Source organism: Scylla paramamosain, chromosome 3, assembly GCF_035594125.1.
Source record: "Scylla paramamosain isolate STU-SP2022 chromosome 3, ASM3559412v1, whole genome shotgun sequence".
In the NCBI taxonomy this organism is placed as follows: Eukaryota; Metazoa; Arthropoda; class Malacostraca; order Decapoda; family Portunidae; genus Scylla; species Scylla paramamosain.
Window position 1 is genome coordinate 12,743,139 of NC_087153.1, and position 18,808 is coordinate 12,761,946.

The 18,808-nt window shown below is 36.8% G+C and overlaps 1 protein-coding gene across 2 annotated transcripts; it reads right to left on the minus strand.

Moving 5' to 3' along the window:
- Positions 1 to 312: 312 nt before the first annotated feature.
- Positions 313 to 18,569, minus strand: LOC135090379 (aspartate aminotransferase, mitochondrial-like). 2 transcript variants are annotated; one of them, XM_063987146.1, is made up of 11 exons: positions 18,259 to 18,410; positions 12,649 to 12,732; positions 8,444 to 8,600; positions 7,634 to 7,762; positions 7,073 to 7,156; positions 6,344 to 6,481; positions 4,565 to 4,708; positions 3,028 to 3,139; positions 2,422 to 2,578; positions 1,818 to 1,977; positions 313 to 626 (listed from the first exon to the last, which is right to left on the minus strand). In XM_063987146.1, exons 1-11 carry the CDS (start codon positions 18,333 to 18,335, stop codon positions 504 to 506), a joined length of 1,365 nt encoding a protein of 454 aa, XP_063843216.1. In that variant the 5' UTR covers positions 18,336 to 18,410; the 3' UTR covers positions 313 to 503. The 2 variants fall into 2 exon arrangements, with proteins under 2 accessions (XP_063843216.1, XP_063843217.1); XM_063987147.1 differs by lacking the exon at positions 12,649 to 12,732 and having other exon boundaries at positions 18,259 to 18,569.
- Between the last annotated feature and the right edge of the window lie 239 nt (positions 18,570 to 18,808).

Below are 18,808 nucleotides of genomic sequence, written 5' to 3' on the forward strand. Positions count from 1 at the left end.
TTATTTTCCTTCTGCTGTTCACTTCTGTCTTCGATTTTCACATGTGAAAGCACCCAGTTTCCTTCCATGGCCTGCTAAGAGAGGCCCACTGTATGGAGACATAGAAAAGAGCAAAACCAGGAGTGCCTTAGCAGAACTGAATTTCATGATTTGGACAAGGTGGGTGGAATCATGCATCCATAAGCTCATTTCTCTCCTCCTTGACTGAACATCATAACTTAAATAGCTTCTCTCCATCTTCTCTCTTATTATATTCTCTCAACCCTCTCCCACCCTGATTCTCTTGTCTCTTTCTTTTAGTGAATAATACAGTTTTAACCTTAATTTTTTTTATTAATGACTGAATTCATTACACCAGGTTTTTTCTCTTTATATTACTACATTTTCATCAACAATAACCTACAGAATTATCATATGTATACATATTTTACAGCACTTCACCTAGACCAATTACACATATTAACATTTTCTAAGGAAAGCACTCCCAACACTGTACTGCTGCACTATTTCGTGACTTGGTGCATAGCGTGAGCAAGGTATTCAACATTTGTGGTAGCAATACCTGCTACAGAGATGCGTCCATCTTTGGTAAGGTAAACAGAGTACTCATTTGTCAGCTTCTCCACCTGAAAGATTAATTACATCGATTAATCACACAAAGACCTCACTCATAACAACTACTTGGAACTATGAATTCATTCTTATTCTGTCATTGTGCATATTTTTGCATTTTTTAAATGTGATCCCATTTTCTTCTACACAACAAATTACAACTAGCATAATTACATAACTAATAATTTACCTAATAATTTACTGATAATTTACAAATAACATAACATAACATAACTGATATTTACCTTAAATGTTCCTCAACTTTAGTTGAAGAACATTTAAGGTAAATATCAGTTATGTACTGTACATGGTGATCACACAGATCTCAACACCAAGGCTTCCTACTTATTCCCTTTCAAAACAGTTCAATGATGAACTGTGTATTCATGAACTACCTACTAGATTCCCTATTTATGTACAGATCCTCTCTTTAATTTTCTGCTCTCTCCCTCCTCCTAAACAGAGAATAATGAGCAATGGAGAGAAGAGAAGGGGAAGAGAAAATATAAAGAATTTGCATAGTTCATAAATAGTAGTAGTAGTAGTAGGCAGTTCATGAATCAGTGGGTTGTTTTGAAAGGGATTAAGAAGCATTGGGACATGTTCCAAAGAGGTTTACATAAGCTTATGTAACCTCCCCCCAAGAGTCTGGGACAGTCAATCAGCTGCTGCCCATTATTCATAGAAGAAATGAAGTCTCAAGACAAGAGGAGAGAAAGAAGAGTCAGGGATTCTGTTTATTTATCAAGAGTACCCCCTTCACGTGGGGAAAGCGTACTACCTCTCCAGCCCATGAGCTTCAGTAAGCCCATGAGCTCAGTAATATCATCACCCCCCAAAAACATGTTCCATATCATTACATAAACCTCTTTGGAATGCGCCTTTGGTGTAGCGATGTGCAAAATAAAATCATGTAATTAACATTTACAGTAATTGTTCCTCACCTATAATTGTAGTGCAGAAGAAACTGGAACTGCATTTCAAAAGTGCAAAAAAAGTGCATGATAGGAGGGGAGGAGAAAAGGAAAGAAAGTACTTATCTATCTTCTCTTCCCTTACCATAACTGATAAATTCTCTCTCTCTCTCTCTCTCTCTCTCTCTCTCTCTCTCTCTCTCTCTCTCTCTCTCTCTCTCTCTCTCTCTCTCTCTCTCTCTCCATTCTGCTGTGCTATTACAGGTCCTATAGTTAATGGTTCATTCTTACCTGCTGTGGTGTCATTCCAGTAAAGCAGAACATGCCAATCTGGTCAGTGATGTGGGACCAATCCTTGACAGACCCCTCTTTGGCAAGATTGGATTTCAGCTTCTCCCTCATGGAAATGATGCGATCAGCCATACCTTTCACATCCTCTGCCCAGATGGCACTACAATATAGATTAAAAATCTTCAGTGTCTTCTGTCTGCATGTGACATGTCATTCCTTCTATATGTAACTAAGCTTCGTCCCTACCCAGTGAGATTCTGATAGCCCTGGTGCCAATTTATGTTTTTATGGTTTTATCTATTTTTGCCATGCAAGTTCTGAATCCATCATCAAATGTAGTCTCACAGTATTCTCTTTTCTCATAATTCATATTCAATCTGGCATTCTCTCTCTCTCTCTCTCTCTCTCTCTCTCTCTCTCTCTCTCTCTCTCTCTCTCTCTCTCTCTCTCTCTCTCTCTCTCTCTCCCTTCCTTTGTTGCTTTTCCAACCTCTTCTGTCTGCGTTCATCTTCTCCACTTTCCACCTCACTCAATCCAATTTAATTAATAAAAACTACACATCTCTTTGTACTGGTAACTTAAGTGTCTATCCTTACAAGCTTACCAGAGCTCAGGGTTTGTGAGGATTGTTGCAACGATGCGTGAACCATGAAGTGGGGGATTGGAGTACAAGGGTCTGATGAGAATCTTCACCTGAGACATGACACGTGCAGCTTCATCTTTGTCATGGCATATAATTGAGAATGCTCCAGCTCTCTCACCTGTATTGAAAGATTATTAAATAGTTCAAAAGCATAACTGTTCTTGCTTTGTGATGGAATTCTGTATATTTTGTTGTGGTTGTTCAAAATGTCTAAAAGATTCATTTCCTTACCTTGAGTATTGTAAATGAACATCTGAAATAAAGAACAGAACTTCATCTAGTTCCTATTCCAAAGTAAAGACAGCTTTTGAATATTACTGAGGGAATTGCAAAGTGATTTATTCAACCTCTGTCGCTGATCCCTTCAGGTAAGCACAACTCAAGTTAGTGTAGGAAGAGACATCTCTAAACTGGTCCAGACTTCAAACTAATGAAGTAAAAAGTCATGATTTTTCCTCTATATCACTGTATATCACAATGAATCCTACACTAAGTTTACAGTTAGTTCAGGCAACAGCAAAAGAACTTTTACCATATCAGTGTATTCCATCAAAAGTACATGCTTACCATATAATCCCATGTTTTTGGAGAAAGACTGTGACAAGCAAATTCTGTGGCCATCTTCCAAGAACTTTCTAACAGCATAGGCATCTTTAGCAATATCTCCAGATGCAAAGCCCTGAAAATCAGTTTATTTTACTACCACCAGCACTAATAATAACCTCTCAACTCAGCTGAACTGCAGTGATTATGATACCATCAAGGCAAAAGCCAATTTTGAAGGATACTGCATGTGGATTTTAGTATTGCATTGAATGTTACATAACCACATGTCCTCTGATAAATTATTACTAATGAATGTAGATAGATGAATTATCTCTTAGTTGTTTACTTACTAATTATATGGGCAACAATACAAAATCTAATGTGCTATGTACTAACACAGGTGTGGTTAAGGGATACATACTCGCACCTGTTTTAATTTACTCTATACTAATAAATGCAGAGGCTTATATGACATGTATAATCATGAAATATGCTGATGGCATGTAATAAAAAATTTCCAAGCATAGCTCATTAAATATCTTGCTCAAGCAAATTCTTCACTGCAATGAGTCATTTGAATTATTTAGATCTTAATATCAAATAAAACTAAGACATCATTTTCAAATTGAGTGGGAGCAATTATATGCCTGACCACATTATAATCAACTCTGAAGTCAGTCAGTACAAGTATTTTTGTGTGATTATATAGAGAACAACTGTCAGGGACCCAAAATATGGATATGGTGTACAAAACTGGTCAGCAAAGGTAACATTTTACAGATTTACAAATAAATGACAATGTCATGAATTTGTTATATAAATCAATATTTGAATCTCTTAATTTTCTTTTGAAATAAGATATGGTAAGTTAAAGGTTAAGGATGAGGGAAAACTGTAAAAAAGATACAACAGCACAAAACTAAGGGCAGAAATTACTTAATTTGATGACTTGTATAACTGATCAGTAACCCAGACAGTGAAGATAATATTCAATAAACAGATTGGCCCTCCATGACCAACATACAAATTTAAACGTTCTTGTGTACCAGTGGAAAAATATTTAAGCATCTATCAAGAATAAAATTACATATGATAAAAACAGTGGGTGATAACTTTTTTCCCCAATTCATGAAGATCACACTAATGAAACTACTTTCCAAATAGTTTTAGTATATTTTATTCCATGATTGTTGTGACATGAGCTTAAACCATTAAGAACTTAAAATTGTATACTAAATGAAAAAGTGCATCTTTTCTTGTTATGTTCTGGTTCTTCAAAAAACAGACCTGACAGGAGCCGAGGCTGGGATGAGATTCAAAAGTTTGTAGACAATTAAAAAACTTATATGAATTATAAAGATGGTGGCTCTGGACTTTTGTAATGTAGCAGACAACTAAAGTTGATCATAATGATACACATCTCTATAAAAAAAGTAGAAAACTGATGAAATATTTGAAAGAAGAGGAAGAAGAATGATTGGGGTATACTAGTACATGAAGACTGCTTACCTTGGGGAGAAAATAAATAAATAAATAGAAATTGAGAAACAAGCCTCACCTGATAAGCCATATCAAAGAAGGGTAGGAGCTTCTTATCCTTAATGATCTTGCTCATTTCATCCCACTGCTCAGGCTTGGGATCAACACCAGTTGGATTGTGGGCACAGGCATGCAGCATAATCAAGCTTCCCTCTGGTATTTTCTGTGGAAGTTATATCAATGTAATATAATATAATTACAACTACTAAAATTATCATTATCACAGATCTCATCCAAATGGCAAGGTAATTATGGAAACCATAAAGGAGCCACAAAGAGGGGCTGACTACCAGAAAATAACCATGAAAGCACATAACTATACTCACAAAAAGGTAATATCTATTGACTGATTAAACTTAAAAACATAACAAACCTTCGCATTCACAAGAAAAAAAAGAGAGAGAGAGAAGGAACCTTGAATTTTCCTGATTCAGCTTTAGAAGAAAAGAAATCTGTAAGGAGATTGTCAGTTTGCTCCAGTGTAATTGATTCATTAACTGAGCATACCACTAATGTTTACTTAAGGATGTTATGCAGATGACACCTATATTTCATTTTTTGAGTCCAGGTGTAATGAAGATAACTTCTGGTCTCTTGCATCAGTAAAGAAAATTGCAGACATAGATGCACACACACACCACACCGGAGAAGGCAGAATTTTTGGTCTTTCACTCTGACAAGACCACACACACAAATACACACAGGAGACCAGGACTGCTTGGTTTCCATTCCTGCAAGGCTGCAGTCAACTTTCAGCTTTCATCCCATACCTAAGTGAACAGGAGCTACATCATGAATGGAGATAAATTACATCAAATTGTCTCCACTCAGCTCACAATCTGAACTTAAGTTCTCTCAGTTATCAACCAAAAATGCTGAAACCCCACACAACCAAGCAGCTATATTTCATATTAGTGTAACAAAGATAGTGCATACCACTATCCATACCACCTTTTAAATAAATAAATAAATAAATAAATAAATAAAAATTAAGATTGTGTATATAATGCACCATAGGCAGCTTTAAAAGTACAAATTCACACATGTAACTATAAGCTAAAGGTGACAATTCTCTGTATGCGAGAAAATTTCCGCGTGTTGAAGTCCTATGGAAGACAAGTTTTTGAAACACAGCAAAGACCAATATCTGTAATACCTTCTTTACTATAACACCATTGGACTTAAAGCTGCATCAGTATACTGCCATTATCCCGCTTAAGTTAATCCATTTCTCCCATCTTTAACATTAAGAAACCTGACAGGTAACTAGTCTACTGAGGTGCTCTTCTTGGACCAGAATTCCAGCTTATCAGACTAAAAAGCTAAAAACATCTCTGTCAATGTACCCCTTGAAGGTGGGATGAGGTCCTGGTAGGGCAGCTATCCAGTCTCTCTCTCTCTCTCTCTCTCTCTCTCTCTCTCTCTCTCTCTCTCTCTCTCTCTCTCTCTCTCTCTCTCTCTCTCTCGAAGTATCAAAGAAGGTAGCAATATTTTGGAATTTTCACATTAGGATAAACCTCATGTCATAACTGCCACTGCAAGAACTGTAAGAAATAAGATTTCTGTCAGTGCCATCTACTTAAGGGACTTCTTTGAAAGAACTGTCAGATATAGATAGATGAATCTCTTCATATCATTTCTATTATTCAGGTTCACATTCTTCAGCATTTTATTTAGGAAGATGCCTTCATCTATAACCAATTCTAATATCACTAACATAACCAGCAGTTCCTGTGGTGAAATGGCCAGTAATGTGTGCTATTTTAATACTAAACATATCTTACAAATCATTACTAACTGATATATCTTCCAGCGCTCCAGCGAAATCAAAACCGGAGGTCTTGGGATCGTAATATCTATAATGCTGAACATCCATGTTAACATGCTTGAAGATGGGCACATGGTTGCCCCATGTTGGGCTTGGTAACCACACATTCTGAAAGACACAGTAACTTTATTACTTGAAAGTACCTTGTTAATTAACTTTCCTGGGTAATCCTTTACAACTTTAATTTAATGTGTATTATCTTAAAGTAGAGAAACATAAAAGCCTTTAAATACATTGTACTGCATGATGAAGATGCATGCTATTATCATGACTTCAGTCTTGTTAATGTATCAGGTTATAGAAGAAATTAAAGCAAATGTTGGTAATTTGGAGAAGAAACAGGTGATAAAAAGAAATGAAATTGTTTTTCTTGCACATGTGTGTCTTAGCCAACATCCTTCCCAATATAGTATATGGATAGAAAATAGAAACTAAAAATTATAAAGAAATTTTAAGTCTAGATAGCTGTGGAAATTATGCATGATGATGATTTTGTTTGAATGACATTGGAAAATGCAAAGTACTTATGGAATTGAGAGTAGGATTTGAAATACAGGATATGATAATTCAGTAATGACAGCATTTGGCATAGATGGAGCATGAGTGATCAATTCTTTTAAAACTGTATTTATACCAAGGAATGACAAATGCATATAAAAAAGAAACTTTTCTATCCCCTATATACAACATCTATTTTACCTTTGGACCTGGGAAGAACTTTGACAGAAAGGCAGACCCAATCCTGAGGGCACCAGTTCCAGAAATTCCCTGAACTGTCACATTCTGAAAAGAAACCATGTGAATGTATATAATTATGTCCCATTGTAGGTCTGACACCTAGAATACAGTACAACATTGAAGATCTTTATTATAAGTATATAAGGTTCCTTGTAATATGGTGAAAGGCAGTATGATATGATATACAAGTTTATATATTTATTTATTTTTTTATTTACAAAATAATACTATGTGATCCTGATAGCTCTGAGAAATCCTGCATATATAAGATCAGCCACCAATCACTCAGAATGAACCAGATACACACAGTGATCCTCATGTCCTTGGGAGAGAGAGAGAGAGAGAGAGAGAGAGAGAGAGAGAGAGAGAGAGAGAGAGAGAGAGAGAGAGAGAGAGAGAGAGAGAGAGAGAGAGAGAGAGAGAGAGAGAGAGAGACTAACATGGTTAAAGGGGAATACACCTGAACTGAAACTAACATGATTAATAATATCAAACAAAAGTAGGCAAAACAATTATACATACCAGTCCATCAGCAAGTACTGGATTGTTGTCACCAAGTGCCAGCTTGATTGCTTCCTTGCAAAATTCAGCATTGCCTGATATGGGCAAGTATTCTTTGTCCAACTTTTGGCTGACAATAAATTCTTCAGCCTGAAGTATATAAAATAAAAATCCATTAATATTTCAGTTTTTTTAGGTACAAGAAAGGGCTAACTGTGACAGCAATGTCACAGTTTGAGATGAATACAAAACTTCACTCCTTTACAAATCAAACATGTGGAAGTAAAACAACAACGAATTACTACCCACAAAGCTTGGAGCACTAATTTACAATATTTGCTCCATCTTCATGATGCATGTAAGTACTCTGGTGTGTTTTGGAGCAGCAAGCACAAGACTGGCTTGAGCTTGAACTAAGAACTTTGCCTGAACACTTCCACTTGCCAGAATTATTATATTCAAATTAGAGTGACTTGAAAGAATGATTTCTCTTGCTCAATTACAACAGATTGCTGTCCAAACACCAACAAAATATTACAATGATTCAGATATAATAAACTCAATTAGAATATTTTGTTTGGAGACCACTAAAAACATCGCCTTCACAACTAATAATATTGGTACAAACAAAGATGGTGTAAAGCTGCAAAGTTTTCTAGTCTGAAGACAATCCTGCCATGCATCAGAAATTTTGTTGTTGTACTATATTAACTATCTTTCGAATGTCAGATTCAAGAATTTTTAAATCACAAAGTGATACAATCAAGCACAGCTAAGTTAGTTATATAAACCAGTATCAATTTCTCAAATCTCTTACAAAAATAAACTGACCTTCCTGACTGAGGGCAAAACAAAAGGCTTGCCATTATCATCTCGGTAGGCACCCACTCCAAGGTTTATCTTTTTTGGGTTAGTGTCCCGCTTGAAGGCCTCAGTCACACCCAGGATGGCGTCTGGGGGCCCCATCTCCACCCCAGACCACCATGAGCTGCATGCAATTGCCATAATTAATGTAATGTAATAACCATAAGGAGATCTTGCAAGTATAGTTAATCCTCCCAAAGTCACTGTAACAGCACTTTCAAGTAACAAGTTGCCTCCTGAGTCATCACAGCAGCACTGATACTGAAACTTTTAATCTAAATCAAGATCTGCAATTACATACATAAATGCTGAAAAAAAAAAAAAAAAAAAAAAAATATATATATATATATATATATATATATATATATATATATATATATATATATATATATATATATATATATATATATATATATAAACCTGTGTCATCATTTAAATTTCTTCAAGAAAATAAAGGCTGGTGGCAGCAACACCATGTGCAAGAACAATGTACTGAATTTCTCTAGTTTCTGGAGGATTATCTTACATTTCTGTGGATTAGTATTTTAACATAGGCAATGTCACAGTCAAAACACACCAATCCATATGCATTTTGAAAGCTTATATATTAGTTCTTAATAAACAAATGAATCTTTAATAACCTTATCTTCCCAAAGGCAATTTGTGCCCCATTAGCTTCTCAACTGTGTCGGTCTAAGCATAACTGTAGCCCTCATGAAAGTGTAACATAATACAAATAGAGATGTATATAGTAAGACCTGCTTAATTTAGACCTTCTGGCTAACTACACCAGGCAATACCTACTTATAATGATAGGTTAATTTAAATGAACCAGTCAAGTTCAGATACAGTATTCACCCACTTTGTAACCTTAAGAATATAAGTTTGAAATTACAAAGCAATATGTAAGTTTTACTGTATACTTTCAATGTATTTTCATGTTTTTTATTTATTTATTTATTTATTTATTTATTATTAGTTATTATTTTACATAAGGGAAATGTGAGATAACTAAAACAGTGTATGTAAGTATAATAGACTCAGTGAGTGTAAACAGAATATCTCAATGAATTGAAAGGACAATGTATGCAAGAGGAATGAGAGAAAAGAATAAACTGAGGATTAAAGCATGTAAGGTAAAGGTCATAGTCAATCTTTGGGAGTGAGTTCATAGGAACAAGCATCAGATAGATAGATTAGTAATAAAACATATATAAACAGTATATTTACATACATTATGGAAGACAGGTGGCACATACTGAAACCAGCTATTGACAAAAAGAACCCTTAAAGTTCTATTTCACAGTCTCCTGCATTGCAATATTTTTATTTCTATGCATTAAGTAATGAAACATAATATGTAAGATCAAAGCTTACTTCTCTATAAGAGGTAAGAATACTATGAGGCTCAAGTATGAAGCACCATACATGGGTTGCTATAGTCCCTTCATTTCTAGCTTACACCTGGAACCTAAACCACTTTTATAACCTTGTCACTAATTGGAAAAGTGGCTCAGTGACCAGATTGGTTACATGAACCACTGTCCAATCAGTGACCAGGTTACAAAAGTGGTTCAGGCTCCAGTTGCAAGTGAGGAATGAATGGACTTTAGTTAAACATGCAAGTGGCATTCATGTTTCCAGTTAATTTATGGAAGACAAGCAACTCTTGGCTGTGTCACTGTCCTTTATAGCTGCTAATTTTTATATATTTTTTATTGATTTATTTATTTATTTTTATTTATCTATTTTGTTTTTTTCTTTTTCTTTTTGTCCTTAGGTCCTCTTCTCTCAGCCACAATATATTTAACATGAGGCACTTTTATCAAAGTTGAGTTGAGAATGGCACTCTACATTTGGCTACATGTGGAAATAAGTGATATTCATCAATAAAACAAAGAATATTGGAACTTGATCCTCATTGTTTTATTCCCTCTTCTAAGAAATTACACAAGCTAATTTGCCTTTAACATAAATGAAAATAAAAGATGTGCAAGGGACTGTACATAGCACAAAATATTATTTTTTCTTTAAAATTTTGAAAATTCTAAGAATCCTCTCCATTACTGTTATTTATTTACTCATTTTCCATACCACTCCTCTTCCTCGGGTAATACAAAGTTATCACTGAACTCAAACTTCTAGATCCATTGGATAGGCATGACAGAACATAATTATCAATTTTGTCAATTCTTTTAATATTCTATGTGAAGAAAAGTGATGTAGCTTAGAAACGAAGATGCTATTTCAAGTCTCACCTACTGTTGAGGTACATTTTTTCCACTGGCTAACTGGTGCCACAGCACACCAGAATGCATAACATACAGATATGAACTGCTTACTCTGATAAAATATGAGTATAGCAAATTATCATTAAGAACTGAATAAGATGTTTTACAATAGTCAACCCTCCACCAATGTTTAAAGGCACAATCAAGGCAATGGATAGAAAAAGTCAATAAATTTCAAGAATATATAAAGTAGTCTGTATTTCATTAAATTATCACATAAAGCATACCTGGGCCAAGTATAATTTGTTTTAGCAAGACCCTGATTTGATCCAAACTTAATTTCTGGCATCCTGAGCTGAAATTATTACAAGTGCATTGTGTAACACTGTATTCTGCCTTCACATGCATCAACTCTGCAGTATCAATCGTCTCAAAGCCCAGTATAACAAGTAAGCTTATTGTACTGGTGGAGCAATTAAGTGTTGGAAGCACTGTTGTCAGCACAAGCCATTTCAAGTACAGGAAATTATTTTGGTTTTGTCAGATTTTACAGTTTTTCTTTCCATGGCATCAGTTAATGGAATTCATATTGAAAAGAGAACAAAAAAGTATATATACAGAAAAGGATAAAGTGAGGCAAACATGCTCCTAGTGTTGGTCTATCAATACCTGTTTCTACAGAAACCAGGTAATAGGTGCTTTAAGTTGTGGAGCAACTTAAAGGACCTTCCCCCAGCAGCTGGAGGGTTCTAACTTCTAAATGCATTGCAGATATGGTCATACAGAGCCCACCTGCACACGCCACATCGAGTTTGTGCCGCCATGATGGTTGTGGTGAGTGACATGTTGCTATAAATGACTCTATTTTCAATACGTGAAGCTTTATCTGCATTCTGATGACACTCATGTTCACGAGTTCGTTCTACGTGATGTAATAATATATTTCAGCATTCAATGATTGACTGTTGAAAATAGAAAGCTTAAGTAAAACATGTCATAAAATCTTTTTTTAACATCTTCACAGTCCAACTTGTCATAATACCATTTTCTTTTTTTTGTTTTGTCAAGTTTTTACTATACGTCTTGATTCTGCAGTCACTGCTGAATCTGATGGTATTAACCAAAACTGGCTTTTCCATGTATGAAATGAGTTATGGCATATAATTCGTGCATTTTGTATGCTTGATCAGTCAAAATATGCAAAATACAGCAAAATTGCGGGTCTGATGAAGAAATGCCATAAAATAAGAAAGATGCGGTCAAAAATCACCTACTAGGAGGTGTTTCCAAGGATGAAATCGCAATTTTCGTATGTGATGGAAACCAAAAGGTGCTCCTGGCTGAATCATCATAGTACCCTCCAGGGGCCAGGCAGAGTGGTGGGTTATAGAGATGTGCAGTAAGAAAATTGGAATCCCCCTCGCTCTGCTCGGTGAATTATACAAAACAGCATGTTTATTTAGATGCTATGCAATACACTACTATACACTATTGAATAATGTCATGTGGCATGAGTATGAACAACGTGAAAGATATTACTAATTGCCCACCCAGGCAGTCATTTTTCATTACTTTGATGCAACTCTCTACTGAATGGTGAGGCCACTTGATGAAGCATATATATGCACATGGAAAATGTGATAAACAAGGTATCTGTTTAAATTATAAGGTTATAAATCTACTTCCTTTTATCATGAAGTGTAACATGATGTTAATCATAATTTAGTCTACTGTGAACTGATTAGAACAAGAACTCGTATATGTTGAAGGAGGATTCCCAGCATGTATAGTGCGGTTGACACAATCACATTAATATAGACTAGGTAAGCAATGAAAGGTACTTTAACAAGTAATCAACCAATTCCTGTAAGCACACTTAATTCTTACTTGCAACCACCTGCCCTTCCTGTGTAACTGTCCACACAAAATTAATGCATTTACCTTTCATTTTTCAGTCTCACATTGTGGTCACGGGACTTTTTTTTGCTAGCTTGATGAACAACCATCCACTGCATATGAGAGCTCCTGAACATCAATTAAAGGAAGCTATAGCAGAATTGAGACTGTACATTATATATATATATATATATATATATATATATATATATATATATATATATATATATATATATATATATATATATATATATATATATATATATTTTTTTTTTTTTTTTTACTATTTCTCTCTAATTTGAGTATCAAATTGCACACCTCTGCTGAACCTAGTGAGAAGTCTTATCTTCATAAAACATTTAACTATAATGTAAATACTGGCAGGTTGAGAAGACCATATCTGTGTGAATGTGTGTGTGAGTATGTGTGTGTGTGTGTGTGTGTGTGTGTGTGTGTGTTTGTGTGTTTAGTTGTAACAAAGCCAGCCTGAGCTACATAGGTTCTGCTCCCATACCTTAATTCATCCAGTCTTAGCTTCAGTAGATGTATGCTCCTTACTGCTATAATTTCTTCTTCCAACCCATTCTATGTATCTATACTTTCATGAGGAAAGCTCCACTTCTTTATGATACTCTGTTATATTCCCACTCTAATTTTTCTTCTCTCAGATGTCTGGTTTCACCTTATCCTTCCACTAACAGATATTTCAAATTCTTCTTATTTGTTTACTGACTTTATATATTTCATTGTAGTCCTACTCTCAGGCAAGACTTTCATGGAACAATATATCAAAAGAGCCCAAATAACTAATTTGGAAGATTTTTTTTTTTTTTTTTTTTTTGCGGAGACAATTAAGATATTCATACAAGATAATGAAGATAATAGTAAAAACAAGTACAAGACAGGACAGGTCAAGGACAAGTCCCTGACAGTCATGTCAGCAATCCTGTAACATCAAACTGTCCTCCTGTGAGGTTGTCAGATGCTGCTGGTTGATACCTTATCACACCCAATCTTTTTTGGAGAAACAGGTGGCAGATAAAGATGCATGGATAGATCAAGCAAGGTGGTACACTTAAGGTAAATAGTTGAGTAACATACTCTACTGAAAATTTATTGTTTGTCATGTCTTGTAAGTACTTAGGATTGAAGGACAAAATGCAATGTAAGTGCATGTGGATAGTTAATTGACTACAAACCTTGACTGCACCCAAGATAACATATCATGATTGCACCTTGCCTCAGTACAAGTATATGGGAAATGGTGATCCAAGAACAAATGACACTAATATGTACTACCAAATACTGCAATACTCAAACATTTCACTGCCATTTAAAAATAATGCAGTGCAAACAGTGCATTTATACTCACTCTATTTTTGTAAGAAGTTATATTTTTGTTCATGGTATACCAGATGTTATGTATTTATTGCTTACTGAAGAAAACCAGTAAATCTGAAGGGTGGCATGGAATGCTGCTGTACACAGCCTGATAAAGTAAAATCATCATTGTTGTCAAGCTCTGACTTGCAGAGAGCATCTTTATTGAAAGAAATTTTCTTGCCAATATATGTAAACATCATATCTTGTGCCAATCCACATTATAAAGTACGTTCATTTCTTAATCTTTTGCAGTTATCATTGCTTTTGTATGTACTTGCTTTACAAAGAGTGAATCAGTAGATAAAGACCTTGCCAAATATAACAATATTAACTTGAGGACAAAAAGATGTTTTACACAATTAGCTCAACTTGAAGGACCTTGAAGAATTTTGCTGGTATGACCTAAGCCTGGTCTGGTAAAGTGGGCTATGTGTGTTCTGATTGTTTCCTATCACATATGTTTCTGACTCAAGGTTTTCACCACTTGTTTCTGTTAAAATGGAAACTTGAAATGGATTAGATGTCAAGGATGACATGCATGGTACCTTGTCAGAGGACCATTCCACTGTTTCATCTTATGAAAGCCAAACAGCAACAACCTTCTCTTTGAAATTAACTTTTGAGCAAAATTAAAGTTTTTGTTTAATTTGGATGAGATGTTTGTAATTATTTTATCATGTGACCATAAATTTTTACACAAAAATGGGTGAAAAATTCTGTTAGGGCTATTTGCTTTATCCATACTTTGTGAATATCTTACAATGTACAAGACAATACTTAAAAAAATAAAATAAAGTAAATTCATCGTGTTTTCATGAGAGGGGGTCCATCACTTTCACAAGATTCTTAAAGGGGTCCATGGTTCAAAAAAGGTTAAGAACCCCAGATTCTGAAAGTTTCACTTCATGCTAATCTCACAACACACTCAATGAAACTCAATTGTGTACAGCAATAATATCTATTTTCTCTAGTGTTGTTTCTTTAAAAACATCAACATGTATCACGCACACATACACCACAACCTTCTAGAGAAAATGGATTCATTTGCCAGTGTGAGGCGTGATTCTGATCAGGAACCAAAAACTCCTGAAAAACAACACTAACTTAATAAACATAAGCACAACTTATCAGACAGGATAACCTGTCACTGGCTCCAGGAAATTATAGGACCAAAAATTAATGAACTAAAATAAACGGCACTCGTGTTGAAGTGTTGTACCTGGATAGTTGGGCCGTGTCTGGCAGGTCTGAGTTGCCGGTTATGCATTTTCCTCACAGTTTTCTCTAGACAAGATATATGATCACTTTTACATCACTAGACATGCATAGTCTATGTTTATTTTTGTGTGTGTGGTCTCTCTTTCTCTCTTTCCAGACAAGATAATTTATATGATCACTTTTACGTTGTTAAACGTGCACAGTCTGTGTTTATTTGTGTGTGTGTGTGTGTGTGTGTGTGTGTGTGTGTGTGTGTGTGTGTGTGTGTGTGTGTGTGTGTGTGTGTGTGTGTGTGTGTGTGTCTCTCTCTCTCTCTCTCTCTCTCTCTCTCTCTCTCTCTCTCTCTCTCTCTCTCTCTCTCTCTCTCTCTCTCTCTCTCTCTAGACAAGACATGTTATCACAGCACATATCAACACAACAAGCATAGTGTGTTCTCTCTCTCTCTCTCTCTCTCTCTCTCTCTCTCTCTCTCTCTCTCTCTCTCTCTCTCTCTCTCTCTCTCTCTATAGACAATAGATGTGTGGTCCATGATTGTGTCTCTTGTCTAGAGAGAGAGAGAGAGAGAGAGAGAGAGAGAGAGAGAGAGAGAGAGAGAGAGAGAGAGAGAGAGAGAGAGAGAGAGAGAGAGAGAGAGAGAGAGAGAGAGAGAGAGAGAGAGAGAGAGAGAGAGAGAGAGAGAGGATGCAGCAAGTGACAAGTAAAATTTGCCCCAAACAAAACACAAATGTCAATCATCTCAAGGTCGAGGACGCCCCTCCAACTCAGCCTTGAGGGGCAAGCTATACGGCGGCAAGACGAGATGGATATACTGGGGGTCACATAGGACTCCACGCTGACCTTCAGGCACCCCATACAGTGTCTAGCCAGGGAGGCCTCGGGTAAGTTGGTGTCACTCTGGAGGATTTCGTGGCTCCTTGACAACAAAGGCCTGGAGATCTTGTACAAGGCTCAAGTTCATTCCTCCCTGGAGTACTCGTACCTTGCTTGGGGAGGAGCGGCGACCAGGCATCTTTCCCTCCTGGAGGCATCTTTCCCTCCTGAACAGGGTACAGGCTCGGGCAGTGAGGCTCATAAAGGACAGTGGGGCCAGAAATGAGCCAAAGCTCCACTCTCTTCAACATTGCAGGGATGTAGTGAGCCTCGCTGTGATGTACAAAATACAGCAACAGCGAATCCCGCATCTCCAAGCTCTCCACCAGCCCCTGTGGCATGCACAGGTGACCACCCGGGCTGTCACTTTAATGCCAGCTGAATTATTTCAGTGTCGATGCTGTACTTGGCACCATCAATGCCAGTACGTCCATCATTATGGTAAACTATGGAACACCTTAATCGCTGCACAGATAGACTTCAGTAAAATTGATCTGCAGCAATTTAAGGAATGTGTGAATGTCTGGTTACCATAAGCACCAGAGTAACAATTGTTAGTAACATTTAGAGTTAGGCTTTTAGATAGGAAACACTAAAAATGTTCCCTTTAGCCTGTAAAGTGCTACATTATATGTAAAAATATTTTGTAACATACTCTTTAACTATGTATTGATTTGTGTAAATATAAAAAAAGAGAGAGAGAGAGAGAGAGAGAGAGAGAGAGAGAGAGAGAGAGAGAGAGAGAGAGAGAGAGAGAGAGAGAGAGAGAGAGAGAGAGAGGTATCAGTCATAAAAATTATTATCATATATATTCATTACTCATATATTTCATCAAACGTGCCCACACAGCCAGCCTCACCTATTTTTGACTTTTCCTCCTTCCTATCACCCTCTCAAGGGAATACCACACCTTCCCCACATTTATGCCAGTCCATAGGAAAAACACCTGCATCACCTTCCTGTCATCCTCCCTGGTCATTGGCTGGAATAATGACCTCTACCATCAATCCTTTCACCCCATTTTAAGACAGTTGATTTCTTCATCTCAGATTCTGAATCCTGATCCATTTCTTTCACATAAACAGAGCCTGTACAGGTAGTTCAAGTCACAGAGTGAGTGAGTCACAAGTCATAGAGAGATCGGGGACAGTACAGTTCCAGAGAGAGAGAGAGAGCACATCAGTTCAGTTCAGTTCAGTCCATCAGAGTTCAGATCAGAGACAGTCAGTCTTCTGAGAGAGAATCAAGCATCATCACGTCCGTTGTAATCTGTGTCTCGGTATCAGGCATGTACATCTCTGTCCATCATTAAATCAAGAAGAAATCTTATCAACTTTGTGTTCCTTTACCAACACAATCAACCATAATCCAAACCAACAATATTCATCGGAATAACAGTCAGCCACCACCATCTATATCCTGTTACTGTCATTCCCAGCAACATACAGTAAGTCAAGCAACCAGTGATCTTACTGATACAAGCGGTGTGCAGCAGCAGTCAGAACAGTGGTGAATCAATCTTATTAGAACAGGGGTGGTAATCTTACCATTTACTCCCAGGTCCTCAAAAGTTACCAGCACACACACACACACACACACAAAGAGAGACTATGCACATCCAGTGACGTAAAAGTGATAATAATCTCGTCTGGTGAGAGAGAGAGAGAGAGAGAGAGAGAGAGAGAGAGAGAGAGAGAGAGAGAGAGAGAGAGAGAGAGAGAGAGAGAGAGAGAGAGAGAGAGAGAGCCCTGCATAACTGGCAATTCAGACCTGCTGGACACGACCCAGGTAGCCGGGGACAACACATCGACACAAGTACCAAATAAACAGATAATAGTCCCATCTTATACAGAGATCACAGAAACTTAATCTTAATCACTAATCTGCTGGCAAGGCTTCAATTTAAAAGCGGTCGCTGGTCGCCATCGCCCCTACCCCCTTTAAACACACTCCCGGACAAAGCAATAAGGAGCAGAGGGAAAATAATGGTGTTCTAATTAGCGAACTTGACCAAGACTGAAAAGTGTGTCATTTCATACCATACAAGAATTACTACATTATATCTATTAATCTGACCTTGCTTGCCCTTGAACATGAGTGTTGACATGTCACTGCTAGACGTATGGAACATTCCTATTTCTACACCAGCAGCAGGGACACATCAGCTGCCCTCACACATCTCACCTTGCCCTGGAGTACACATGTGGAGTCCAGAGCTTGTTTTTGCCAAGGGCCAGCCGGCAAGGGTTAGAGAGCGCCATAATGCCTGGGACGTAACCAGCTGACACCGGACAACACAGAGCGACTGCTGGGCCGGCCAGGGAGGTAGGCTATAAAGGTCCGGCCGAGGCGCCCACACACCCGCTGCTCTCACGGCCTTTAACTCTATTTTCACTCTATATAGACAATTTAATGTACTAAATAAACTGTATAAGTCTGAATTTACCTCGGCAAGACAATCAGGGATGTTTTGTGTGTGTGTGTGCGTGTGTGTGTGTGTGTGTCTATTTGGTAATGTCTGCTTTCAGACGAGAAAAGCAAAGTAAGCGGGAGACTTGAAGATTATGAACAACCATTTGCTTTCTTACTCCCGGAAACTATGTTCTTCCCTTATTTATTTATTTTTCATTGATTTCATGACCAGAGCATGAATATAAGAGAAAATAAAGATATCAAATAACCTAATTACCAAATCTAATCCTCCTCCTCCCCAGAGTCATGAAAACCTCTTGCC